The sequence below is a fragment of the Tamandua tetradactyla genome, chromosome X (assembly GCF_023851605.1).
Source record: "Tamandua tetradactyla isolate mTamTet1 chromosome X, mTamTet1.pri, whole genome shotgun sequence".
NCBI lineage: Eukaryota > Metazoa > Chordata > Mammalia > Pilosa > Myrmecophagidae > Tamandua > Tamandua tetradactyla.
Genome location: NC_135353.1, coordinates 40,645,460 through 40,673,140, shown reverse-complemented (window position 1 = coordinate 40,673,140; position 27,681 = coordinate 40,645,460). Strand labels below are relative to the sequence as shown.

At 37.8% G+C, this 27,681-nt stretch overlaps 1 protein-coding gene across 1 annotated transcript in view; it reads right to left on the bottom strand.

Annotated features, from left to right (window-relative positions):
- Positions 1-27,681, bottom strand: part of TENM1 (teneurin transmembrane protein 1) — a 1,173,786-nt gene that overhangs the window by 143,401 nt on the left and 1,002,704 nt on the right. The window contains exon 20 of the mRNA XM_077145946.1: positions 1,776-1,919. Within this exon, the coding sequence (XP_077002061.1) occupies positions 1,776-1,919 (144 nt within the window). The remainder of the gene's footprint in view (positions 1-1,775; positions 1,920-27,681) is intronic.

Here is a 27,681-nt window from a genome sequence, read left to right as displayed (position 1 = left end):
CGTTAATAAAGTTGTTTAAAAAATTCTCAGAAACAATGTGGTACCTATTACCTAAATACTAATTACTGGTGAATTAGGAATGGAGAGAACACATTTGTGGAAATCAGGGGACTCCCCCAAAGCTAACTTTCTGAATGACTTCCTTCTGTTCTGAACTTTTAAGACTGTGTGACGTAAATGGTAAGAGGATACAGAACTGGGAGCGCACAGCTGGGCGCTGGCTCTATTGAGGTCATTTCTCACTTTGTGTTTAATGTCAATGACAGGCATTTGAAAGAGACAAACCATGCAAACCTATAAGAGTGACTGGGAAAAACATGGTTGCTTAAAATGTCAAACTCTTTAATATCAAAACAAAAACCCCTAATAATGTAATAAGTGGGATCTGCCCTTTCATTTTTGTACCTTTTAAACTGTGGCTCTCTTTTCGGCAATGGAAAAAAAAGGGGACATTTTATATCTATGCTTGAATCTGTGCTCTTAAATATATAAACAATTTGAGATGGAATTAAGAAGCATCCTTGAAAGCTGTAGGGAAGAAGTGTAATGGGGAAATACAGCAATGGACTCATTCTTCTGCAGGGACCCACACTGGGACTGTGGTACGTAGTCTCATTCTATGACTGAAGAAAACCCAGTTAGCTTTGTCAATTAAACTTTGCCCAGCTTATATGGCTTGTTGACTCAGCTGACACATATATGATGCTAAAGAGGTAAGATCATAGATGTGGTTACAAAACGGATCTGTTAGCCTTTGTCAGTCATGGCCTTACAAGATAAGCTGGTCTTAGACAGCTATCTTACAAAAGTAGGATGGATACAAGTATGGCTGGAGAAAAGAATGTAGCTGCCTCAATATATTCTCATCTCCAATCATAGAAAATCACCCAAAGTACACGTCCTGATAAAGATTGTTCAGAATCTGCCATTTTGGATGAAAAGTATTAATTCCATGGTGAGAACTTACAATCGGTGTTCAAATGAAAACTGAAGGCACACCAGTGACTGATTTTCCAATGGGATGCAAAAGGAGGTGGAGGGACTTGGATGAAGCATTTATAACTAGGGTAGTAAAATCAGTTTGTCTGGAAGAGGCATGAGCTCAGGGATGTAGGAGACTTTAGAACTGGGTGATATTCAGATTCTTTTCACTTCTTTCCCTGTCTTCCTTCTACCTCTTCTCCTTCTTTACCCATGATTGTCCCCCTTCTCTATTCCTAGCTTCATATTGGATATATTGAAATTTATGCAAATAAATAACTATGGTTGGGAGCAAAAGCACATGGTTCTAGCCACTTGCTGTGACCTTGGGGAAATAATGTGATTATCTGTGACTCATGTTCTTGATCTTTTACATGATTTTAACATCATATTGCAGGGTTATGTTTAAAACGCAGCAAACTCCACTAAAACCTTTATGAAGTGAATGTGTTTCCTAGGTGATTATCAATTCTAAGATGCACATTTTGCCTCACATTTTAACATCTCTGTTGGTGTCTTAGATTATATAAAATAAGCTAATAATTATTCCATTTGGAAAGGTTGGTTACAAAATCAGATGAAAATGGTTAATACCTTGGAATTGAGCAATAATGATAGATGATTCTTGAAACTCATTTCATATAACTTTGTGATGAAGAGGTCTACTATATGAAAACCAACTTGACATGAGACTACTATATTTGAAAAGAAATATACTAGTGTGGTTGTCTCTAGAATAAGTGTTATAAGGCATTAAGAAAACACTATTAATAAAATTTTTAAAAGTCACTTACCACTTTGAGGATTCAAAATATGATGCTTATTCAAGGACCAGCCTCCTAAATTTGAAGCATCCATCTCAAAACCTTGTAAAGTGACTGTCCTTTTCTCCCAGAGAATAAAGTCAGGGCATGTTTCATATTCATATCCTACAGACACTGCAAACAAAGAGTCAAGGCATAAGAAAATTTTAAAATATTGGTTTCACTCACACTCTGATAATTCTGTGGACATTGCACTTGGTGCTGAGTTCTGATTTGAGTTGAAATTTGGTCACAAACACATGTCACCAAGTACAGCACAGCATAGCGTCTTGCAAAGGATTGGACATCCAATCAGTGCATATTGAATAAACATATGAATTAATGATTGAACGAATGAGGCCATTAACTATGTATAATATGTTTATGAACATTTAATTGTTTCTGGGCTTTTGGGTTGGAGGCTATAACGTAAAACTGAATAAATAAGCACTCTATAGGATTAGTCTGTGGTAGCACAATTTCCTCCTCCACTATTGTACAAGAAGTACAGGGACGGCTAGTTTCTTATCTGTCTTGAGTACAAGATGCATTTAGTAAGCTGCCTTTGGAGTACTGGGTCACTTATATAACAACTGACCACACATGAGATTAATAGAAAGTGATTCACCCAGTTTATATTTTTGCCTATGATAACTGGCCTTTATTTTGCTGAGAAGCATGAGTTTGCTTAGAGTGTTGTAAGCGTAAATTCCACTTTGTGCATATTACATTTTGATTTCTGTATATAGCTACCCAATGCAACATCACCCAACATTAGGCTTCAGCTCCTATGAAGCACAGATTTTGTGCATTGAAGTTGGAAACCTGGTATGTCATTTAAATGGGAAGTGCAGAATGTGGTGGCTTGGGTGTCTCTGCTCTGTTGAAATTTGTACAGCTCAAGTATACAAAGTCCCAGCCATTTCTCCAGCTGTTACACCTCCTAACTGTTGGAGCCCCAAATTTCTAACTTCTGAATTTAAAATGCTTTCCATTTTCATAATGTTCTGAGCCTGAGAGTACTGGATCATTGCATTGCATACCTGGGAACTGATTTCTTTCTTTCTGGCAGTTTAAAGTATACCCGTTAGTCTTCTGCCATTGCTTTTGAGTACCTGCCCCTACCTGACTTATTAGATGACCTTGGAGAGTTCATTACTTCCTTCGTTATTTGGTTATGAAAACTGATAATGAAAACGGGTGCTTAAACAATGCCAGTAAATTAAAGCAAACTAGTTTTGGTTTGGGCATTAATTAAAGGGAAAGATGATAATTTCAGTAAAATTTACTTGTTTGTGCATGTGCATGTGTGAATGTGAGCACATGAACAGATGAGCCAAAAAGTCTTTACAATTATAAATACACAGCTTTCTGGCTTTGTGGATTATATGTGGGCAACTTTTAATTCTCTTTCTCTTCCACCCCACCAAAGCTTTAATGGGGTTCAGGGCCAGCTTCATGGATATGTGACCTGTGCAGTTTCACAGAGCCCCATACCTAGAAGAGCCCCATACTTAAGTTCACTGCTCTGCTGTTGTCATATAGAAATTCTTAATAATATTTTAACATGAGGCTCTGCATTTTTATTTTGAACTAGAGTCCAAAAAAGACATTGCCAGTCCTCATAGTGGTACACTTTACTCTGCCATTAGCTGGTGAAGACTCAAGGGATGCAAAGTTATTTTAATACTAGCCTCAACCAAGCATTATTATCAAGGGAAATCAATGGGGAAGGAGGGATCACAATCATGAAATGGAAATAATTTCCAAATTGAAATGATAGATTTTGGGATCATCTCTGTCAATTCTGATCCCTATTAAGGTGTACAAAAACACAGAATTGCAGAGGTAAAAGGGTTGTAAGGCATAAAAAGTAACTCAATGGTAATCTAGTCCAGGTTGTACTCACGGCACAAATCAACACAGTCAACAGTCTTCCCAACAACTTATCATAGCCTCTTTACTTGTTGAAACAACTCTGATATAAAGTGTAAAGAGGTTTGTGCTGGTTTGAATCTGTTGTGAACCACAGAAAAGCCAAATTCTTGAATCCTCATTCAGTATTACTGGGTGGGAGCTTTATTATTTTTTCCATGGAGCTGTGATCCACCCAATTGTGGGTGTAACTTTAGATTAGATGGTTTCCATGGAGATATGGCTCTACCCATTCAAGATGGCGTTGCTTACTGCCCTTTAAGAGAGAACCATTTCAGAAAAAGCTTTAGAGTTGAGAGAGCCACACAGCCAGAGATCATTGGAGATGCAGAAGGAAAATGCCCCTGGGGGAGCTTCACGTAACAGGAAGCCTGAAGAGAAAGCTAGCAGATGTCGCCATGTTTGCCAGGTGCCTTTCCAGTTGAAAGAGGAACCTTGAATGTTATCAGCCTTTTTGAGCCAAGGTATCTTTCCCTGGATGCCTTAGATTGGACATTTCTATAGCTTGGCTTTAATTTGGACATTTTCACGACTAGAAATGTAAACTTGCAACTTAATAAATTCCCCTTTTTAAAAGTTGTTCCATTTCTGGTATGTTGCATTCTGGCAGCTTGCAAATTGGAACAAGGTGGTTCTAGACTAAAGCCAAAAAAAGGTTTTGACTCTTGGATCTGCCATTAAGTAGCTATATGATCTCAAGGAAGACATTACCAATCTTTGGGAATCATGATTTTTTTTTTATCTGTAACAATAGGGGTAGGAAGATGGAATAGAATTGGTGGTTCTTAGGTGCCTTGGCATCAGGGAATTTTTTATTCTGAGTTTGATGCCTTATGGTTCTTCTTCCCAGAAAAATGTGCATACAAACAAATTATTGTGTATAATTCCAAGGAGTTGGCTGACCTTCTTGTTAGGTCTCAAAAAGAAAATTCTAAGAGCAAAAAGAACTCTTGATGCAGAGCCCGCCTCAGTCCCCCTCCTCAGGATTCAGATATAAGCCTGTTACAAGCCCCCATCCAATCAGGAAACAGCACACCACCTAGTGGGCATTCTCCTCTTCTGGCATCACTGTCCTTTTAAAACACAATTCCCAGAACAAGGAACCAGAGCTATTGTCTTTTTCTTCCTGCTGACTCCCCAAGTGGGAGCCAATTTCAGGCTCCTACCTGTTTTTACCTTTTCACTTTCTTCCCTGCTTTATTCTTTCAATAAATCTGTTAATCTTTGACTTGCTGTCTCTTGTGGAATCCTCAACAACTCCATGCCTAACACACCTGAAGTCCAAATAAAGTTCTCAGATCAAGAATCTCTGTACTATGAAATTCCTATGATTCCTCTTTAGCACTAGCATTCTATGATTCTAGGTTGTATTCTTTCTAGATTGCATTTAGAAGTTCAAGTTGGGAAGGAAACCCAAAAGCCAAATAGAGCACTGTATCTTGTGTGGATAAAACTTATACATGGTTAGAGAGCACACTTAGCACCATTTTTGTGTGAAGAAATACAGTTTCTGCTTGTCTAGCCAACATTTAAAAGTCTTGATTAATAAATAATCACAACAATAATTACAAGTTCCATTAAAGCTATCATCTCTTTCCCCATAGTATGCCTAGCAATTACTGGGTCTGCCTTTGGTACATTGTAAACCTGGTGAGGTGTCCTAGAATTCCTTCTCCACAAGGAAATGCATAGTTTTGTGAATAAATAGTGTACCCTGCTGACCTCTGATGGTAGTTTGGAGCCTGCTTTCTCCCTCTCAGTAACAGTTAAAGATCCTCCCAACTCAGTAGCAGAAAACCCTTATATAAAGTATCAGTTAAAGAGTTCTCAATGCAAAGGTAATGAGACATACTTTTTTTTTCTGAGACATACTATTTTTATCTCCTCACATCTGCTCTGTGAATTCTCTTTAGTTGTGCTGGATTGAAAGGATATATGTCCCCTAGAAAAGCCATGTTTTAATCTAAACCCCACTTCATAAAGGCAGAATAATCCCTGTTCAATATTATATGTTTGAAACTATAATCAGATCACCTCCAGGGAGATGTGATTTAATCAAGAGTGGTTGTTAAGCTGGATTAGGTGACGCCATGTCTCCACCCATTGGGTGGGTCTTGAGAAGTTTCTGGAAACCTATAAAAGAAGAAACATTTTGGAGAATGAGAGATTTGGAGGGAGCAGAGAATGCTGCAGCACCACAAAGCAGAGAGTCCACAAGCCAGTGACCTTTGGAGTTGAAGAAGGAAAATGCCTCCCCAGGAGCTTCATGAAACAGGAAGCCAGGAGAGAAAGCTAGCAGATGATGCCATGTTCGCCTTGTGCTCTTCCAGCTGAGAGAGAAGCCCTGACTGTGTTTGCCATGTGACCTTCCAGCTGAGAGAGAAACCCTGAACTTCATTGGACTTCTTGAACCAAGGTATCTTTCCCTGGATGCCTTAAAGTGGACATTTCTATAGACATGTTTTAATTGGGACACTTTCTCGGCCTTAGAACTGTAAACTAGCAACTTATTAAATTCCCCTTTTTAAAAGCCATTCTGTTTCTGGTATGTTGCATTCTGGCAGTTAGCAGACTAGAACAGATTTTGGTACAGGAGAAGTGAGGTGCTGCTATGGTTTGAAAATACCAGACCTGTTGGAATGGCTTTTTAAATGGATAAGGGGAAGATTCCGGAAGAGTTGTGAGAAGCTTGATAGAGAAGGCCTAGAATGCTTTGAAGAGACTGTTGGTAGAAATGTGGACTCTAAAGACACTTCTGATAAAGCCTTAGACAGAAATGAGTCACGTGTTATAGACTGGAAGGAAGATGAGCCTTGTTTTAAAATGGCAGATAACCTGGCAAAATTGATGAAGGGCTTTGGCTGGAAGGTTGATTTTAAAAGCTATGAACTTGGATATTCAGCAGAAAAGATCTCTAAATTAAATGTCAAAAGTGCAGCCTGGTTGCTCCTCACAGCTTATAGTTAAATGTGACAGGAAAGAGATAAGCTGAAAACTGAACTCTTGGGTACAAAGAAACCAGAAATTGAAGTTCTAGAAAATTCTGGGCCTCCAGGAAGGGAGACCCCAGAGAAAAGTGTCCCACATGAGGTCTTGGCCAAATGTGAAATCAGTCAGTCATTTCAGAGAAAGTCAAAATTGGACATGGAGTTATCAAGGAAGAATTTGTGGAAACTCCTTATGTCTGATGGGCATGATCCAAGGCTACTACAGAGAAAGCCAACAAGAGTGTTGCGGGATCTGTATAAAGAGAATCATGGCCAGTCTGGACTGGGAGGTTCAGAGAAGGGACACATTGGAGGAAAGATAACTTCAGAGGCAAAACCATGGAGGCTGAGGTCTGAAATCAAGAAGCCTTGGCTCAGGAGAGTGGACTCACCCAAACCCGTGAAGAGGGTGAGTTTACTCCGAAGGCAGAGGATGGGCCTTCCACCTTGTTGCAGTGGAAGAGTCATGATGCCTCAGGCCTTAGAGAGGGTGAAGCACATTCCTTGTGGGTTGGGGAGAGCCTGGCTGCCACCACATGGAGGGGTTGAGCCATGTGCCCCAGAGAAGGCAGAGAATCCAGGTGCAGCCCCAGTGCTTGGAGAGGGTGGAGCCAAGAGAAAAGTGGTCACCCTAATGTTCCCCAAGTTGCGTTCACAGAGAGTCAGGCATCTGTATAGGCCCTTGAAAAGGGTGAGACTGCCGCTTTCAGAGGCCCTGAGGATAAATGACTCTCAGACTTTGAAATCTAATGGACTTTACCTTGCAGATTTTCAAAACCGTATGAGTCCAGTGACCCCTGTGTTCTTTCTTCCCTATGGAAATGCATGTATGTATCCCATGGCTGTTCCTTCTTTGTATGTTGGCAGCAAATAATTTGTTTTGAGTTTTTATAGTTTCAGAGCCAGAGGATAATTTTGCTTAGAACAGACCATGCCTGTAACTAACTTTGATAGGAGTTTGTACATTTATAACTTTGTATTTCATGTATATTGCTACTGAAATGATTTAAGGATTTGTGATATTGTTATGAAATGAATGTATTTTGTATACGGGGTGAGCATGTGTTTTTTAGGGTCCAGAGGGTGGAATGTGCTGGTTTGAAAGGATGTATGTCCCCTAGAAAAGCCATGTTTTAATCTAAATCCCATTTCATAAAGGCAGAATAATCCCTATTCAATACTGTATGTTTGAAACTGTAATCAGATCATCTCTGAGGAGATGTGATTTAATCAAGAGTGGTTGTTAAGCTGGAATAGGTAACAACATGTCTCCACCCATTTGGGTGGGTCTTGAGAAGTTTCTGCAGTCCTGCAAAAGAAGAAACATTTTGGAGAATGAGAGATTCGGAAAGAGCAGAAAATGCTGCAGCAGCATGAAGCAGAGAGTCCACGAGCCAGCGACCTTTGGAGATGAAGAAGGAAAACGCCTCCCAGGGAGCTTCATGAAACAGGAAGCCAGGAGAGAAAACTAGCAGATGACGCCATGTTCACCTTGTGCCCTTCCTGCTGAGAGAGAAGCCCTGACTGTGTTTGCCATGTGCCTTCTCACTTGAGAGAGAAACCCTGAACGTCATGGGCCTTCTTGAACCAAGGTGTCTTTTCCTGGATGCCTTAGATTGGACATTTCTATAGACTTGTTTTAATTGGGACACTTTCTCTGCCTTAGAACTGTAAACCAGCAACTTATTAAATTCCCCTTTTTAAAAGCCATTCTGTTTCTGGTATGTTGCATTCCAGCAGCTAGCAGACTAGAACACTAGTCCATAACAAAAGAGTACATTGGCTGCAAACCCCACAATTACATTACTTTTTGTTTCCCAGTCATAGCAAACAGTAACAAGGTAACTACTTAATAAGTTCTTTCTAATTTTTATTAGATTTGTTTTCTCCTGAGAAAGATTTATGAGTTAATAAAGTTATAATTTATACTTAATATTTGTCCAAGTTTCCATCTGACTTTAATGAGAATGGCTGTGTATTGAGGTATTATTGTCTGTGGCTCCTTGCTTAGCGTAAGAAGGCAAGGTTTCTTTCTGATAGCAGCCTACTTCAACATGGTAGCTTGCGGTCGGCTTATGAGAAGGCAGACTTTTCCCCCCATGGAGTTGAGCTGCTCTCCAAACACATGGGGAACTAGCAACAGTAAAAACAAATCCTAGACTTCTTCTCATGGAAGCATATTGTAACCCACCAAATGCCTACTCTTTTTCATATAATTTCATATGAGGGAAAAAGGGACTATACTGTGGCTGGCACTGAAAATACTGAACCCTGGCACAGGCTACTGTAACAGCTGAGCCTCAGCTAAATAAGTGGAGTGGACCAGTACCATTTCCTAGGAGACCTGTTGCCTATCATGTCTGGTCATCAACATGGCATGGTACAGGGCACGGATTCAGTCTCTGGAGCTTTACAGTGTGTACTAGGAAGAATAGTGTAACATTTCAGAGGAGTTGCAAAAGGTAGACCATTCTAGCAATGAGTAGGAGTAGTTGGAGAAGAGGGCACAGACTACATGTCACAGAAACTGGTATAGTGGTCCCATGCTGGGGTGCAGATATTGGGAGACAGCTGTGATGCAGCCATTAATATGGGAAAATAAATTATCTGAGCCATGTAACTGCCTCTTTTGTGACAGCCTCAATGCTTTCTAAATTTGTTTTCCTGTATTTTAGCCTCACCACCAGTCAGAAGTACTAATGGGATATTCCTTTCTTTAACAGTCATTGATTGTCAAGATAAGCTTGTTACTTTTACAGAGGGCTCTGTTCTCTGTTCTCTAGTCACAGAATTGCACCTGTGACTTCTCTACAAGAATGTATCGGTTTATGAAGAAGACTGAATGAGAAATTGCAGCTGCCTCCCTTAAAGTTATTTAACACTGGGAAAACAACTTGGAATGCTCATTCTACTTTTCAGAAAAGCAGCATTTATATGATTAGGGGACAGTAAGAAGACTGAGGGCCATAGTTTCCCTGACACCCAATTTAGTGACTCTGACATTCATCTCTAAGGGCTGGGATCTGAGATTGACATTAAATGACCAAGGTAAAGATGTCATGCAATGATGCTGATGTGCGAAATATGTCAAGATTCAGCAGATGATTTTTAACAGCTTCAGGGAAAGTCTTCATAATTCATAATGGCTGCATTTATAAAGGTGATATTTAATTAAGAGCAGTCTGATAGTATGAGAAATATATGTGTTACCTTCATGAATGCAAGGAACACATAAAAATAATTTCATGAAATTTAAAAGGTACCTAACAACAAGATCATAACATTCTTCTCCAAAAGGAATCTTTATATATATAAAATAAATAATTTCCATCCTTTTTTTAAAAACTAAATAAATGCAACAACAGCAACAACAAAAGACAAAATGTGTAAAGAATGCAGGCCATGGAACAACAGACCAAGTCTATAGAGATAAAGTGCTATTGAGAATAGGTACCTGGTCCCAAATCTTCTTCTACTTCTTTCCTAGTGTCTATGATTTATCATAAGATAAAATGATCCTAGAGGCACCTCAATATGACACATTGCCTAATGGCCTGAAATGCTTTGTTTATCTATTATTCTTAGCTTACTAACAGGGTCAGAATCAGGTACTGAATTTTTATCAAGTGCCTTTTCAGCACTTATGGAGATATACACATAGCTTTTTCCTTTAATCTGTTGAGGTAGTGGATTATAACAATGGATTTCCTAATAATAAACTATCTTTCTGGTATGTATTGCTCTTTTATATCATTGGACTTCATTTGGCAAAACTTTACTCAGTACCTTTATTTTACCTGTTTAAAAAAATAAAGGTTAAACAATATAGTGTTAAGAGTGAGATAGTTGTATGAAAAGAAAGTCAGATAAGAAAGAATCAAAAGCATCTACGAGTGAGGTAGCCACACAACACTGTCACCAAGAAGTGCTGTGCATTGAAACCTAAAATTACGAGACTTTTCTCTTAGCTGCTTTGTCAAAGGCTAGGTGCCTAAAAAGTGAGCCTGGATGACTTATGTGCTACAGAAGCCAGGGTGATGTATTGGCTTGCATACAAAGTTGTGAGTGCCTTTGTGTACCTGGACCCTGTCCTCCTCTCCCTTGGCAGGTTCACCATCTCATTCTACAGGCAAAGTCAAGAGGTCAGCCTCTGTCCTTATTCATTTGTTCATTCATTCAACAAATATGCAATATTAAATGGGTGCCTCCTGTTGTCAGGCAATATGTAGGGCACTGGGAATATGAGGATGAATAAGACAGAATAAGACAGCCTCCTCGCTGCCCACCCCAGGTGAAGCTTACATTCTAGTGGGAAAGATAAATATAAAACAATAACAAATAACACGAACACAAATAATTTTGATAAATGTTATGATGGGAAAATGCAGGGTGTTATGAGAGAGTGTAGAAAGGGAATCGAATTTGGAATGGAAAAGCAAGGAAAATCCCCTTTATGGAGAAGTGTAGAAAAGAGCACTCTAGGCAAAGGACTTCCATGTGTGCAAGACCTTGAAATTTGGTATCTTTGAAGACTGAAAGAAGGTCAGGGGGACTGGAGAATCAGTTTCTCTCTGCTGCATTGAAGGAAAGTTCCTGCTCACCCTCCCTGCTACCCCTGCCCAGTTAAAAAATAAATGATTGCAAATGATTTTTATCCTTTGGTGGTATTTAGTCATTTTTCTTTGGGGACTTCAGGAAATATACTCACCTTGAAAGAATATTGGCTATCCTTTAAAACAATCAGATTGATTAGAAGGGATGCAATATTGCAAGGGAAAGAAATGTGTTGTCATTTAATGACTCAGCAAAACTTCACTGAGCCTCTCTATGTGCCAGGCAGATGATCTGCTAAACACTACAGATACAGTTAATTCTATAAAAGGTAGGATAATTAGTCACATGCGAAGGGCCATCCCTGAAGAATTACCCACCTTAAGGGATTTTCATCTGTGAACTTCCTTAATAACAGCCACAAAAATTAGTATTACTTTCAATTTGCATAAAAGAACAGTTAAAAACAGTTTTAGGTATTTATGTAATTTAAAGACTCACCAGAATTCATGAGGAAGATGTGTTTGATAGATAAGATGATAGTAACTCAGAGAGGTGAAATGACAAGTCCAAGTTTATCTCACTAGTAAATGACAGAACCAGAGCACAAACCCACTGACTCACAGGGAAGTGCGATTTTCCACCATGCTAGATCACAGTTTAGTAAGGGAAAGACCCACAATTCAGAAGTGCTAAATAAATAACCTTTTATTTACTATGAATTTAAGAGAAAAGATTTGGAAGCTAGGGATCACCCTGAGGCAGAGGGACCATGTATTCTGGTTGGTTGAGGACACTCCCAGGTTATGTTGTCTAAATATACTTTATTAACAACATCTCCTTTCACTCTCACAAATGTCCTGGTTTGAATGATAAATTTTATGGTCGCTCAATCCTGAAGGAGATTACGCACGGAGATAGGTTGGTGGAGGAGACTGGGCGGCAAGAGGAGTCATAAATGCTGACTTGGAAAATAAGTCACACAGCTTGGTAAATCATTTAAATTTTCTCTCTCTTGACTCTAAACTTTTATGCCTGAAAGTCATAATAAGAATTACAATTTGTTAATTGTGACCCAGAATACATCTAGGAAGATACCTATGACCACATGTATAATTAAAACAAAAGTTTTATAATATGAAACTCTCTTAATAATGTTGCATTCTGATATTTTGTATTCTATTCACTTTTGTTCCTTTCATACCATTCCATTTTCTTTAATGCTGGTGGAGACTCACCAAACGGATTTCACAATCTACTAATGGGTGTGACCAGTAGTTTGAGATGAGCATAAACCATCTGCTCACCAGAATATAAGTCAGGACCATTTTAAAACCTTGATAGATCCTAGGCACTAACTCGTATCTCATATTAAACCTCATATGTAAGAGTGAAAATTGCATTGCAGTTAACAAACTGACAAATATTTATTGATGTTGATTTTGTGGTTTTCTTTTCTTCTTTTGGTGTCAATAAACTTATTTTTCAGGTTGTAGCATTTTTTCCAGGTCTTTGAAAAAGTCATGTCCTTGGCTATGTGCCTATAAAGCTGAATGGATAAAACAGCCCTGCTCTCTGTTAATGATTATAAACTCATGAGCAGAAAGAAATGATAAAAGATCATTACCATAGCTAGTTTCTTTGACAGAAAGCTAGTGGGGCAATGAATTGGGCAGTCTGTAAGGTGGGGTGGTCACTTTAGTTAAAAGAGGTAACAGTGAAAGGTATACAACACCTAGGACTGGGAGACCCAAGTTTGAATCCCTGCTGTATATAGGACTTTAGGCAAGTTTCTTACTCTTTCTGAACCTCAGATTCCCCTCTGTAAGATGAAGATCATATTAATCTTCCTTATCTACCAGGCAGGAATGGTATAAGGATTAAAATGAGATATTGTATGTGAAAGTAACTTTGCAAATTGTAAAGCACTACCCATTGATTATTTTGTTTTAATTTTTTAATCAGTTTTTCTCCATTGATTATTAAAATATTCAGTGGATGCTATTTTTGTGGTTACCCAGCCTGATTAGGTTTTACTGAAGGGAAATTATGAACACCAAAGGATCATTCTCAGGAATGTTTTGAATGCACAAAGCAAGCGTAGCTTAGCATCTATTACTATTAAAGTTCCCCTGTTTCTCTCTAACACAATTTTGACAGAGTCCTATGCATCGTGAACCTTTTGGAAGTCTAGTCCTCCCTGAAACACCACTCTTTCTTGCCAAACTACTCTATCAAATACTTAGCAATTGCTGTTGCTGATAACCTTGTAGAAAAATAAAATTGTTTATAGTAGTGCTAGTAAAGGCAGATGATTGATTTCCTGAACTCCAGACCACTGCAATTTAACTTAATTAAGACGGAGCAAAATGCATTATTACATGTTGATAATGTATGCAGACACAGGCGGACATAGGGAATTCACATAATGGATGCAGATCTGAGCCCTTGAACAAACCAGTTTGTCAAATTAAATAAGCCTTCTCTACAGTTTTAACAGCACTGTGAACTTAACAATAATAATGATGTTTTCAAACATTTTTTGCAAGCAGCAGAGATGGGAAAGAAACTAGATAAAATACAGTGATTCCTTGACATTATACCTTATTTAGAGCTAAGGCCAAATTATTTCAAATGAACACAGAGATTTTTAGCAGATTCTTGCTTGTGCATCTGAGAACAAAAGTCTTTAAGCTAGATGAATTGGTGATTGTGGCCTTTGTACTAGAACCCTGTGGGTAATCTTACTTTTCTTCCACTTAATCGATATTGTACTTGGATTTATCAATCTTATCAGTTGCCATTGATACTTCTCCAAGGAAGGAGTTCTCAAAAACTCTGTTGGTAATTTATTCACTTTGGTACTATCCCTCTGTTAGCAAAGTCTGCCTCATTATAAAAAATGGTGAGATACCCTAGGATCTCAAGTACTCCTTTTCTCATTTTGACTGTCCCTCAACAAACTATTCTTGTTTTGCCACACAATTGCTTTTAGAGATCATAACAATTTCCCACAGCTCGTTTATGTAGGAAATAAGAGTCTCACATTTCTAGATAAGTGGGCATTTCTCCTTAGATATTCACCATCACTTCAAATTCAACATGCTTAAATCTGAACTCTTCTTTCTACATTACCAAGAAATGGGTGGGAGAGATAATACAGGGTTAATCTATCTTAAGGTCACTTGAAGAGCAACTTTAATTCCACTAGTAACTTTAATTTCTTTTTGATATGTACTATAGCATAGTCACAGGTTCAGTCTCTCGTGCAATATTTAGTCTGTTTCTTTCTGTGTCAGTTAAGTGACTATAAAATATGACCAGGAGCACAAATGCATTTTTTCCTTCATTATTGTTTGTTTTTTTTAGATTCAATCATAGCTATTAAGGTATCAGCTCAATGGTCATATATTTGATCTTTTTGTCCTCATCTATTTATCACCCAAACTATCCATTGTCTGTTGTGCTTTTAGGGGGCTTACAATCTAGGTTCAGGGAAGTTAACTCTCCAGTTACCACCTCTTCCACTGCTTTACCACTGTGAGAAAATTTTCTTAGTTTCCACGGGGATGGAGAATGGCTAGTAAATAAAATCCCTTTAAACACTTGGAAATCATAATTAACTTACCAAGAACATTTTCTATGAAATAAAAAATCCATACTCCATCCTAGGTACCATGCCTGCAGTTATTTTGGCTGTTCTTCTTAGCAATCTTGTCATTTTTCTTTCTCCACCCTAAAAAATGTGCCCCTCAAATGCACATAAGACACCATAAAGAACATTTTTTCCTTCCCTCTTTAGGTATTTCTGAATGAATTCATTGTCATTTGTATTTATTGCTTTTATTAGTCTTAAAAAGAAACTACCTTTCATTGATCACTAGCATTTCAATCTAAATTTATTGTAACATTTGTAATGCTAGTGATAATGAAAGGAAGGGGTAAGGGGTATGTATGAATTTTTTCTGTTGTCTTTTTATTTCTTTTTCTGAATTGATGCAAATGTTCTAAGAAATGATCATGACGATGAATATGCAACGATGTGATGATATTGGGAATTACTGATTATATATGCAGAACAGAATGATCATATGTTAAGAATGTTTGTGTTTGTCTGTTGTTATATTTTCTAAAAAAATTAAAAAACTAATTAAAAGAAAAGGAACTACCATCACATTTTTTTTTTAACATTTTAATTAATGCCATTTTATGGTAGAAATGCTTGAGGAATTTTTTATCAGGAATTTTAGAAATAGGAACTAAATTGAAACCCATAAGGAAACAACAGGAATGGATGCTTCACTACTGCTGTCTATATAGAAAGATCTTGCTTCTCTGTGTTTTAGTTGTTTATTCAATCAGCTATGGACATATTAGAAACTAAGGCATTAAGGGCACTTAATTAGAACAAGGAGAGAGATTTTAGATGAATTCTAGCACTGGAAGTATTTAAAAGGAAGTGGTGTAACATATCTTACATACAATGTGAGGTTGATAAAATGGTGCAGGTGCTGAGGAAAACAATTTGGAGGTTCCTGAATAAGTTAGATTCCATTCCATACAAATTCTACTCCTAAATATATTCTCCAGAGAATTGAAAACAGGTGTTCAAGCAAAATGTGTACATGGATGTTCACTATTCACAACAAACAAAAGGTGGAAACAAGCCATGTGTCCATCAACTGACGAATGAAGAAATAAAATATGTTGTATTCACAAAATGGAATATTTATCATTTAACCGTAGAAGAAATGAAGTAAGAAATGAAGTACTGATTCATGCCACAATAGGGGTGAACCTCAAAAACATTATGTGGAGTGAAATAAGCCAGTCACAAAAACCCACCTTATTGTATGCTTCTATTTGTTTGAAATATCTGGAACAAGCAAATCATGGAGACAGAAAGTAGATTAGTGGTTGCCAGGGGCTGGGAGGGGTAGAAATGTGTGTGCCTGCTTAATGGGTACAGTTTCCTTTTGAAGTAATAAAAAAGTTCTGGAACTAGATAGTGGTGATGGTTATACAATCTTGTGAAAATAATAAAAACACTGAATTGTACAACTTAAAAGACTGAACTTTATGGTATATATGAAATATATTTCAATAAAGCTGTTATTTTTTTTAAAGGAAGATTGAGCTGCATTTATGGTAAACCCTAACAAGCAATGACTGGTAGTTATTGTATTAGTCAGCTCTTCAGGAGAGTACTGGGTAAGTTTTTAAATGTTACAAATATAGAAAAATGTTAAAAAAAAAAAAAAGCCTGATGTCTTCTGAGGAGGGTTATAAATAATTGGATAACAAAGACCCATGGAGAAAAGTTAGAGGAATTTTGGATTATTCTGCCTAGTGAAGTAAATGCTACAGGAAAATTTCCTGGTGGGAAGAATATGAAGCTTTGAGTGCAAATCAGTCAGTACCTCGGCAGGAATAAGATGCCACATTCATAAGCATTCACTGCAGAGTTGAATGAAGGGACTCTACAGAGGCATGGGCAGGTTAAATAATCAACAAGGGATAGTGACCTACTCAGAAATCAGAAACAGTGGGAAGCCTTCTAGGCTTGCAGACACAGGGGGAGAGAATGATGACAAAGAAGCCTAGAGAGAGAGTTTAGGGATTTGGAAGAGGGGTTACTCGATAGGAGTTGCCATTTTCTAATGTAGTCACTTCCAGAAGTGCAGTGAAGCAGGGAAAGAGATAAATATAATGATCTATTTCTCCTTCTGCTTTCTACTCTCCACTTAGCCAAATCAAATGGGAAATGGGAGAGCAAAGGAGTCTAGGCAATGCTGACTATATAAGATAGCCTCTCAGATCAGACTACAAAGTAAGGCAGAGAAGAGATGGTTTGTGTGTGTGCATGTGTGTGTGTATGTGCGTGTCTGTGTCAGGAAAAACAAGTGGAGCATAATTAACAGAGTGCCTGCCTGTTGAACCCACACCTACCTTCTTAGAGAAGCTGAGGCACTAAACACTTACATAGGCTTCATACTTTATACCATGTGATCTCAGTACCCTGGCCACAGCAAAACTGAAGCAATGATACCGGCAACTAACATTTATTTAAGCACTTACTATGTGACAAACACTTTATATTACACATGTCATGTGATCTGCATATCATAATGAATCCATATGTAACATACTATTTATGATACATATTTTATGAATGGAGAAATTGTGGTACTCAGAGATTAAGTAATTTACTCAATGTAATACAGTTAATACATAGAGAAAGTTTATTTGAGCAAGGAAAGGAGATGTCTTTGGAATTGTTCTTTTAACCACTACATTCACCAGAACAGGGATTGAGTAGGAATCTGTGGGCTTGCCAGCAACCTTGCTGGTAGTTAGCCTAATAGTAGAGCTCTGCCTTACGGAGGTGTTCTGTACTGTGTGGTTATTGGCTGTCTCTCTAAGACAAATCTGAATGGAAGATATAGAGCAAGTCGGCAGATCATAGGGTTTGAGAAGCTAAGAGAAAAGGGGAGAAGTTAGTTTGGCAGCAGAAAAGATAAACTCAAGTTATCAATATGGCTGAGCCACCACTGTGGGAAGCAGAGAAGTAGTTGTGGAGGGGACAATTTATAGAGCTGATGCTGAGTCCACAGTGGATGCCAATGTTCTAGAATACAATTATATCCTGAACAAGGCTGGTGAGGCTGGTGACGTGATTTTCTATATTATTTATTTTCCAATGTGTCTTTTTTTTTAAGTTTTATTCATACACCACACAGTCTATCCAAAGTATACAATCAGTGACTCTTGGAATAATCACAGAATTATGCATTCACCATAACAATCAATTTGAGAACATTCTCATTGCTCAGAAAAAAAAATTCCTTACCTCTTATACCCCCATATTAGTGGTACTTAGCACTGGTATAGTTCCTTTGTTACAGTTGATGAAAGAATATTACAATGTTACTGTTTAACCAAAGTCCTCAGTTTGCATTAATTGTATTTTCCCATATGCCACCCTATCACTAAGGCCTTATAATGTGACATAATTTTGTTCTAGTTCACGTAAGAACTTTCTTTTAGTTGTACAACTAAGCACAGCCATTATCCATGAGAGGTTTTGCTATGTTAAGCAGTCCATATTTTGTATCCTAGCTTTCCTTTTTGTGACATACATGATCTAGACTTTCCTTTTCTACCATACTGACACTCGGAACTGTTAATTAAAGTTACAGTATTGTTCTACCATCACCTCTATTCATTTCCAAACATTTACAATCAACCACATTAAAAATTCTGTACAACTTAAGCATCATCTACCCATTCTTAACCCTCTTTTTATCTTCTGGTAACCTATAGTCTAGATTTTAACTCTCAAAGTTTGCTAATTTAATTAGTTGATGTTAGTGAAACCATACACTGTTTGTCATTTTCTATCTGGCTTATTTCACTCAACAGAATGCCCTCAAGTTTCATCCATGTCGTTGCATGCATCATGACTTGACTCCTTCTTAAAGCTGCATAATATTCCATTTATGTATATATGACAGTTTATCTACTCATCAGTTGATGGACGGACACTTGGGCTGTTCTCTTCTTTTAGCAATGGTGAATGATGCCATTATGAATATCAGTGGCAAATGTTTATTCACGTCCCTGCTCTCAATTATTTCAAGTATATACTTAGTAACAGTATTGCCAGATCACATGGCAGTTCTATACTTAGCTTCCTGAGGAACTGCACTATTCTACATCCTCACCACCAGTAAATAATTGTCCTTATTTATCCACATCCTCTCCAGCACTTGTAATTTTCTGTTGGTTTTTTTATAATGGCCATTCTACTAAGTACAAAATGATATCTCGTGGTTTTGATTTTCATTTCCCTAATAGCTAGTGATGTTGAGTATCTTTTCATGTGCTTTTTAATCTTCTGTATTTCCTGTTTGGAACAATATCCATTCAAGCCTGCCCATTTCTTAAGTGGGTTGTTTGTCTTTTTATTGTTGAGTTGTAGGATTCCTTTATATATTTTGGATGTTAAACACTTATCAGATATGTGGTTTCCAAATATATTTTTCCCATTAAGGTAGAATGCTTTTTCACTTTCTTTACAAAGTCCTTTGAAGCACAAAAGTATTTATTTTTGAGGAAGTCTCATTTATCTCTTTTTCTTTCATTGTCTGTACTTTGGGTGTAAAGTCTAAGAAATCATTGCTAACCACAAGATTTTGAAGATGCTTCTCTACATTTTTTTCTAGGAATGTAATGATTTTAGCTCTAATGTTTAGGTCTTTGTTCTATTTTGAGTTAATTTTTGTATAAGGTGTGAGATATGGGTCCCTTTTCATTCTTTTGGATATGGACGTTCAATTAAACCAACACCATTTGTTGAAGAGGATGTTCTGTCTCAGTTGAGTGGGCTTGGTTGTTTTGTCAAATTACTTAGTTGTTTCAACTCCTGTATCTCATCTAAAGTTATAGTTTGTTCCTTTGACTGGGCCATATCTTCTTGCTTCTTAATATGGCTTGCAAATTTTTGGCTGGTGCATAGCTGTCTTATTTTCTTGATGAGTTTATTCCAGAGGTCAGTGTCTTTCTTTTTCTTAGGATTTTCTTGTTGATTGGCTTTGTGCTTAGCTCTTTGTTGACACATGGTTCAACTCATTCTAGACTTCTAGAATAGCTTGTGTTTAACTAATCAGATTTTTCACCTCTTATTCATCTGATTTTTATCTCTGAATACATAGCATGATTTTTGAGACCACACTATTTGTGCAATTGTTTCACCCCCAGGTAACATCTTCTTTTCCCTCTTCCTCTTCCAGGAATATTGATCTGTTCTGTTTGTTTTTTATTTGCCTCTATATGTTTTTAACACTCTTTTCATTATCTCTAGTTACTTTTACCTGGAGGATAATTCTAGCAAAGTGGGTCTCCCCCAGAGGGGACCTGTTCAAGTCAGTTTTTCCCAGTAAAAATAGGCCCAGGGTCCATGACCTGTGTGTAAATGAGTTCCAAAGTGTTCTGGGGATGAGGACCAGAAGGTCACCAATTTTCTCTATGACATCTCCCTGATTCTGTGCTTTCCTGTCATGCCCAGCAGATGATGGTCTTCAGCCAATTATACCCCATAGTCTTAAGGTGGTACTGTGCCTTTAATCCTGTGCCAACTCTGCCCCTGCCAGGTGCATGGTTGAGACAGAGGGTGCCAGTTTCTTTTGGCTGGGGCAGAAGGAAACTGATGATCAGATCCCAGACCTTGAAATCTGAAGTCTCTAATCAACAGCTGCAAACTGTGCTGGACCCTACCCAAACTCTTCTTGTAGAACAGCCTCCCTTTAGCACCTTGTTCCCTACATCCCAATGAGTTACACTATCAATTAGCCCCATTTCTGCTCCTGCCAGGGGTATTATTGAAACAGAGGCTACCAATTACTTTCTGTCCTAAGCTGGTTACAACTGTGGCTGTTCTTACACAGCTGGAAACCAGCACTCTGAATCTTCTGAGCAAAACGCAGAGTCAGTGTCCAGCTCTGCCACTCCCACCTTTCCTCAGGGAAGAGCTGCCTCTCAGAACACTTCTCCCTGCTGCCCTGAGAAGTTAGTGTCTCTCAGTCAACCTTGCTTCCTCTCTTGCCAGGGGCAGGTTTGAAATGAAGGTTGCCAACTGTTTTCTGTTTTGAGCTGGTTAAAACTGTAGATGTTTTCAGAGCTGGAGCCCAGCACTTCAAATTCACCAATCAAGAGCCAGAGTTGGTGCCTGGCCCTGTCTCTCCCTTTCCTTGGGAAAAACCTGTCCTTCAGTGAACTGATCTCTACCACTCCAAGAAGTTACTGTACCTCTCAATCTAACCTGCTTCTTCCCCTGCCGGTATTGGGGTTGAAACAAAACCTGTTAGGTGCTTTCTGTCCTAAGCTGTTTGTAAATTTATCTGTGCTTATAGCTGGTACTTAGCAGTTTGAATTTGCTAATCAAAAGCCACAGTCAGTGTCGGGCTGAGTACCCCTTCCTCTGTTCCTAGGAGAGTGGGCTGTTATTTCCAGCCAAGTAGTGGCTCCTGAGGCAGCTTGCCAAGCTAGTGGGAAATTTGCACCAGCTCCTGCAGTGTGGAGAGATTTACTCACAGATCTTCACTGCAGTTCATCAGTCTCTTCCTTCTGTTCTTTCCTGGATGGTGTATAGTGTTCTTCTGGTTTCTGGAACCCCCGAACAATTGTTTCAGACAGTTCCTGGCTATTTATTAGCTGACCTGGAGGATTAACTGAATCCTAATGCTCTCTGTTCTGCCATTTTATGGGAAAAAAACAACTCCCATGTGTCTTGCAATAGCTCCCCATAACTGAGGAAATTTGAACCTGTCCATGTTCCTTGCATTCTTATAAAGGTTAACATGAATGAATTAATTATTTAAATACATGAAGGCAAAAAGAGTCACCAGTCTTTATTTTCCCCTGTCTCCCTATTTTCCTCTGGAAAAAAGCAAGAGGAAATTGACACACTGTAGTCTAAGAAATTTAGGTCAGCTATATAAGAGATGTATCATGATAGACACTTCCAAGGGAGGATTATAAATGTCTCCTCTGGAAAGTTTTAAAAATAGTCTTCTCATTTGTCCCCAGGTGGTTTCCATGATACACTGCCTGAAGGCAAAGGATCAATGGCTCCCAAATGCAGATCCACAGAGCAGTGACAGATCTCTTAGGTCATTTTCACTATCTTCCACAGAGTTAGAAAATAATACAGACACTGGTACCTACCTGTCCATATATCAGTCACTCTGAGTGTCAGGGTTAAGTTTCTTACAATCATTTCTTAAGCTGGGCTAGTGCTTTTTTAAGGCATCTCTTCATTATGGAATTATTGTAGTGGAAAACAATAGTAGATTGTAGTGAGATTTTGTTTTCTTTAAAAATACTCTCATTTTGTAAAATAAAAAGTTGGCAAATCTGAGTTTCATTTTTAAAAAGTGTCATTTGTTTGAAAATATTAAATATCTGAAAATTATAGGCTCAAAGGGCCATTTATGGTCCCTGCTATCTATAAGAGTTTAAGTTTTAAAGTTTTGAGATTAAAAAATATCAAAAGGAATAGGAAGGCAGGATGATTTTTTATTTAACCAATCAAAGTCACAAGTGAATGGAGTCCAACGGTTGGACTCCATTCACTTGTGACTTTGATTACATAAGAGTAATAAGTGGATGATCTTTGATAATGATTTCATAGCTATAGCTTTTTATCATGAGACTATGTGATTGTAAAAATCTTGTGGCTGACATTCCCTTTATCCAGTGTATGAGTATATGAGTAATAAAATAAAGACATGTATGAAAAAAAATATGTCTAGAATATGGGGTAAAATCCCAGTATGTAAATTATGAACAATAGTTATAGTACTACTTTAATAATCATTCATCATGTATAATAAATGTAACTAATGTTAAAAATTATGGAATTGCAAAAAAAGTGTTATCATTAATTGAAACAAATTTCCCACACCAATGCAAGTATTGATAGAATCCTGTACTTTATGCATGATTGTTCCGTAAACCCAAAATTTCTCTAACAAGAGTTTTTAATTAAATAAAAAAGATAAATGGAGATAACTTGAAGTTGTAATTTTGTGTCATCTTTGAGTAGAAATGATAGTCTAAATGTCAGATCTAAAACCATGGCCCTAAGAATGCTGCACCAAAGGTCACAATAAGAAGGCAACACTTAGGTTTGGAGATAGTTACAAGTCAAATATTGTGTAATTCCACTATTATGCAGACACCATGAAAAGGGAACTAAAACAGTTTTGAAGAAAAAAACATGTGAAAAGGGAACTTTAAACAGACCCAAAGGGAATGTTTAAACAGAAAATGCATTAGACCCTTTAAATAGGAAAAAATCGTAATTATTCAAAATAATACAAATTGGCCAAGATAGCAGCTTAGTGATGTGTGGGACTTAGTTCGTCCTCCAGAGCAGCTAGTAAATAGCCAGGAACAGTACAGAACAACTGCTGGGGCCACATCAGTGTTTGGACACACAGTGTATCCCAGTCTGGAGAAGCTGGACCATTTGTGAGCCCACCCAGAACTGTGAGTTCCCAAAGCCATGGTGGCTAGTGCCCCTCCCCCACAGGCTGCTTCCCAGAGGGGAAAGGAAAGGAACTTTACCAGCAGCAGGGACTGAGCACAATCAAACGCCAATTGTGGAATTAATTCACAAATTCTGACTACTAAAAATAGGCCCCGATCTCAGCAGAACCTCGAGCAGAAGCGGAGGTTGCTGATTTTTGCCCCAGCACTGAGGGGACAGGGCTAATAGAAAAAGAAAAAAAGTAAAAAATAAACAGAGGTTTTTTGGATCAGATAGCACATAATACTTGAAAGGGTCTGGGCCCTGAAGGAAAGGAGGGGACACTTAGGATCTGAAGGTACATAAAGCAACATACCAACTTATGCTCTTGATTGGCAAACCTGAGGAATGGGGGTCCTATTCTGAGAAGGATTTTTCTCTTTCTTTTTTGTGGCTGTGTTCCTACAGCTTGACCACCTTTGGATTCAGCAGCATGGCTTCTCAGGCTCCAACCGCCCCAGGCATAGACAGAAACAAGCTTGGCTGACAGCTTGTCTGGAGCCTGTGGCTTCCCCAGGAGAGGGGGGGGGGGGCTCTAGCCAAGGTGGATTCCCTCCCTCAAGGAATTCAGACCACAAGGTCTGGAAAAGTGAAGCAATTAAAGCCAGCCTACAACCTCTCCTCTGTCTTCACCACACCCCCAGCAGAGAGAGTCTGCTGAAGTTAAAGGTACCACATTACATTATGCTGGTGGGACCTACAGGTAGAAAAGCACCACATACTGGGCAGGAGGAAAAACACAGAGTCCAGAGACTTCATAGGAAAGTCTTTCAACCTGCTGGGTCTCACTCTTAGGGAAAACTGATGCAGGTAACACTTTCTTCCTGAGAGGAGTCCAGATTGGTCTGGGAAAATCTGGATGGGGTCTATAATACCTAAGTAGATCCTCCTAAAGGGGGGGGCACCATACAGGCAGTGCAAGAAACAAAAAAGAAGAACTGAAAAATTCTGATTTGTTAAACAAAACCTAAGCTAGTGGTTCAGAATAAGCTGAACTGAATGTCAAAGAACAGAGACACAAGAAAGTCATCCACCAAGAAAATCCTAGGTAAAAGAAGTGAAAACAATTTCCAGAATAAACTAATTAAGGTAATTAAATGCCTAGATGCCAGCAAAAAATAACAAATCACACTAGAAAAATTGAAGATATGGCCCAGTCAAAGGAACAAACTAACAATTCAAATGAGATACAGGAGTTGAAACAATTAATTCACAATGTTCAAACACACATGAAAAACCTCATCAAAAATCAAATCAATGAATTGAGGGAGGATATAAAGAAGGCAAGAAATGAACAAAAAGAAGAAATCAAGAGTCTGAAAAAACAAATCACAGAATTTATTGGAATGAAAGGCACAGTAGAAGAGATGAAAAAAAAAATGGAAACCTACAATGTCAGATGTCAAGAGGCAGAAGATAGGATTAGTGAACTGGAGGACAGAACATCTGAAATCCAACAAGCACAAGAAAATATAGGGAAAATAATGGAAAAATATGAGCAGGGACTCAGGAAATTGAATGACAACATGAAGCACATGAATATACATGTTGTGGGTGTCCCAGAAGGAGAACAGAGGGGAAAGGAGGAGAAAAACTAATGGAGGGGATTATCACTGAAAATCTCCCAACTCTTATGAAAGACTTAAAATACAGATCTGAGAACTGCAGCTCAACCCAAAGAGAATAGATCCAAACAGATGTACTCCAAGACACCTACTAATCAGAATGTCAGATGTCAAAGAGAAAGAGGGAATCTTGAAAGCAGCAAGAGAAAATCAATCCATTACATATAAGGGAAGCCCATTAAGACTATGCATAGATTTCTCAGCAGAAACCATGGAGGTGAGAAGACAGTGGGATGATATATTTAAATTACTAAAAGAGAAAAACTGTCAACCAAGAATTCTATACCTAGCAAAATTATCCTTCAAAAATGAGGGGGAAATTAAAACATTTTCAGACAAAAAATCACTGAGAGAATTTGTGACCAAGAGACCAGATCTGCAAGAAATACAAAAAGGAACACTAGAGACAAATATGAAAAGAAAGGAGAGAGAGGTGTGGAGAAGAGTGTAAGAGTGAAGACTATCAGTAAAGGTAAAAAGAAGGAAAATTAGATATGACATATAATATCCAACAGGCAAAATGGGAGAACAAAGCACTACCCATACAGTAATAACACTAAATGTTAATGGATTAAACTCCTAAATCAAAAGACATAGACTGACAGAATGGACTAAAAAACAGGACACATCTATATGCTGTCTACAGGAGATGCATCTTAGATCCAAGGATAAAAATAGATTGAAAGTAAAAGGTTGGGAAAAGATATTTCATGCAAATAACAATCAGAAAAGAGCAGGAGTAGCTATATTAATATCCAACAAATTAGACTTCAAAAGTAAAACAGTTAAAAGAGACAAAGAAGGTCACTATGTATTAATAAAAGGTACAATTCAACAAGAAGACATAACAATCATAAATATTTATGCACTGAGCCATAATGTTCCAAAATACATGATGCAAACACTGAAAAGAGAAATAGAGGCATCTGTCATAAGAGTTGGAGACTTCAATTCCCTACTTTTATCAATGGGCAGAATATCTAGACAGAGGAGCAATAAAGAAACTGAGAATTTGAATAATACAATAAATGAGGTAGACTTAACAGACATTTATAGAACATTACACCCTACAACAGCAGGATACACCTTTTGCTCAAATGCTCAAGGATCATTTTCAAGGATAGACTATATGCTGGTCCATAAAACAAGTCTCAATAAATTAAAAAAATTTGAATTCATACAGAACAGGTTCTCAGATCACAAAGGAATCAAGTTGGAAATCAATAATAGGCAAAGTGCCAGAAAATTCACAAATATATGGAGGCTCAACGATACACTCTTAAACAACCGGTGGATCAAGGAAGAAATTATAAGAGAAATCAGTAAATATCTCGAGGCAAAGGAAAATGAAAACACAACATATCAAAATTCATGGGATGCAGCAAAAGCGGTGCTAAGAGGGGAATTTATTGCCCTAACTGCCTATATCAAAAAACAAGAAAGGGCAAAAATTGAGGAATTAACTGTTTACTTGGAAGAACTAGGGAAAGAACCACAAACTAATGGCAAAGCAAGCAAAAGGAAAGAAATAATGAAGATTAGAGCAGAAATAATGAAATTGAGAACATGAAAACAATTGAGAAAATCAACAAAACCAGAAGTTGGATCTATGAGAAAATCAATAAGATTGACGGATCCTTAGCAAGCTTGACAAAAAGAAGAGAGAGGATGCAAATAAATAAAATCAGAAATGGAAGAAGAGACATAACCACTAACCCAATAGAAATAAAGGAAGTAATGAGAGAATACTATGAACAACTTAATGCTAATAAACTTGACAATATAGATGAAATGGACTCCTTTCTAGAAAGGCATGTACAACCAACATTGACTCGAGAAGAAACAGATGATCTGAACAAACCAATCACAAGTAAAGAAATTGAATCAGTCATCAAGAAGCTCCCCAAAAAGAAAAGTCCAGGACCAGATGGCTTCAGATATGAATTCTATCAAACATTCCATAAAGAATTAGTACCAATCCTGCTCAAACTCTTAAAAAAAACTGAAGAGGAGGGAAAGTTACCTAATTCATTCTATGAAGCCAACATCACCCTCATACCAAAGCCAGACAAAGATATTACAAGAAAAGAAAATTATAGACCAATCTCTCTAATGAATATAGATGCAAAAATTCTCAACAAAATTTTAGCAAGTCGAATCCAGCAGGACATTAAAAAAATTACACACCATGAACAGGTAGGATTCACCCCAGATATGCAAGTATGGTCTAATATAAGAAAATCAATTAATGTAATACACCATAACAACAAATCAAAGCAGAAAAACCGCATGATCATCTCGATTGATGCAGAAAAGGCATTTGACAAAATTCAACATCCTTTCCTGTTGAAAACACTTCAAAGGATAGGAATAGAAGGGAACTTCCTCAAAATGATAAAGGGAATACATGAAAAACCCACAGCTAACATCATCTTCAATGGGGAAAAACTGAAAACTTTCCCCTTAAGATCAGGAACAAGACAAGGATGTTCACTATCACCACATTGTGTTGGAAGTTCTAGCCAGAGCAATTAGACAAGAAAAAGAAATACAAGGCATCAAAATTGGAAAGGAAGTAGTAAAGCTCTTACTGTTTGCACATGATATGATACTATATTTTGAAAACTCTCCAAAATCCACAGCAGAAGTAGTGGAGCTAATAAATGAGTACAGCAAAGTGGCAGGTTACAAGATCAACACTCAAAAAT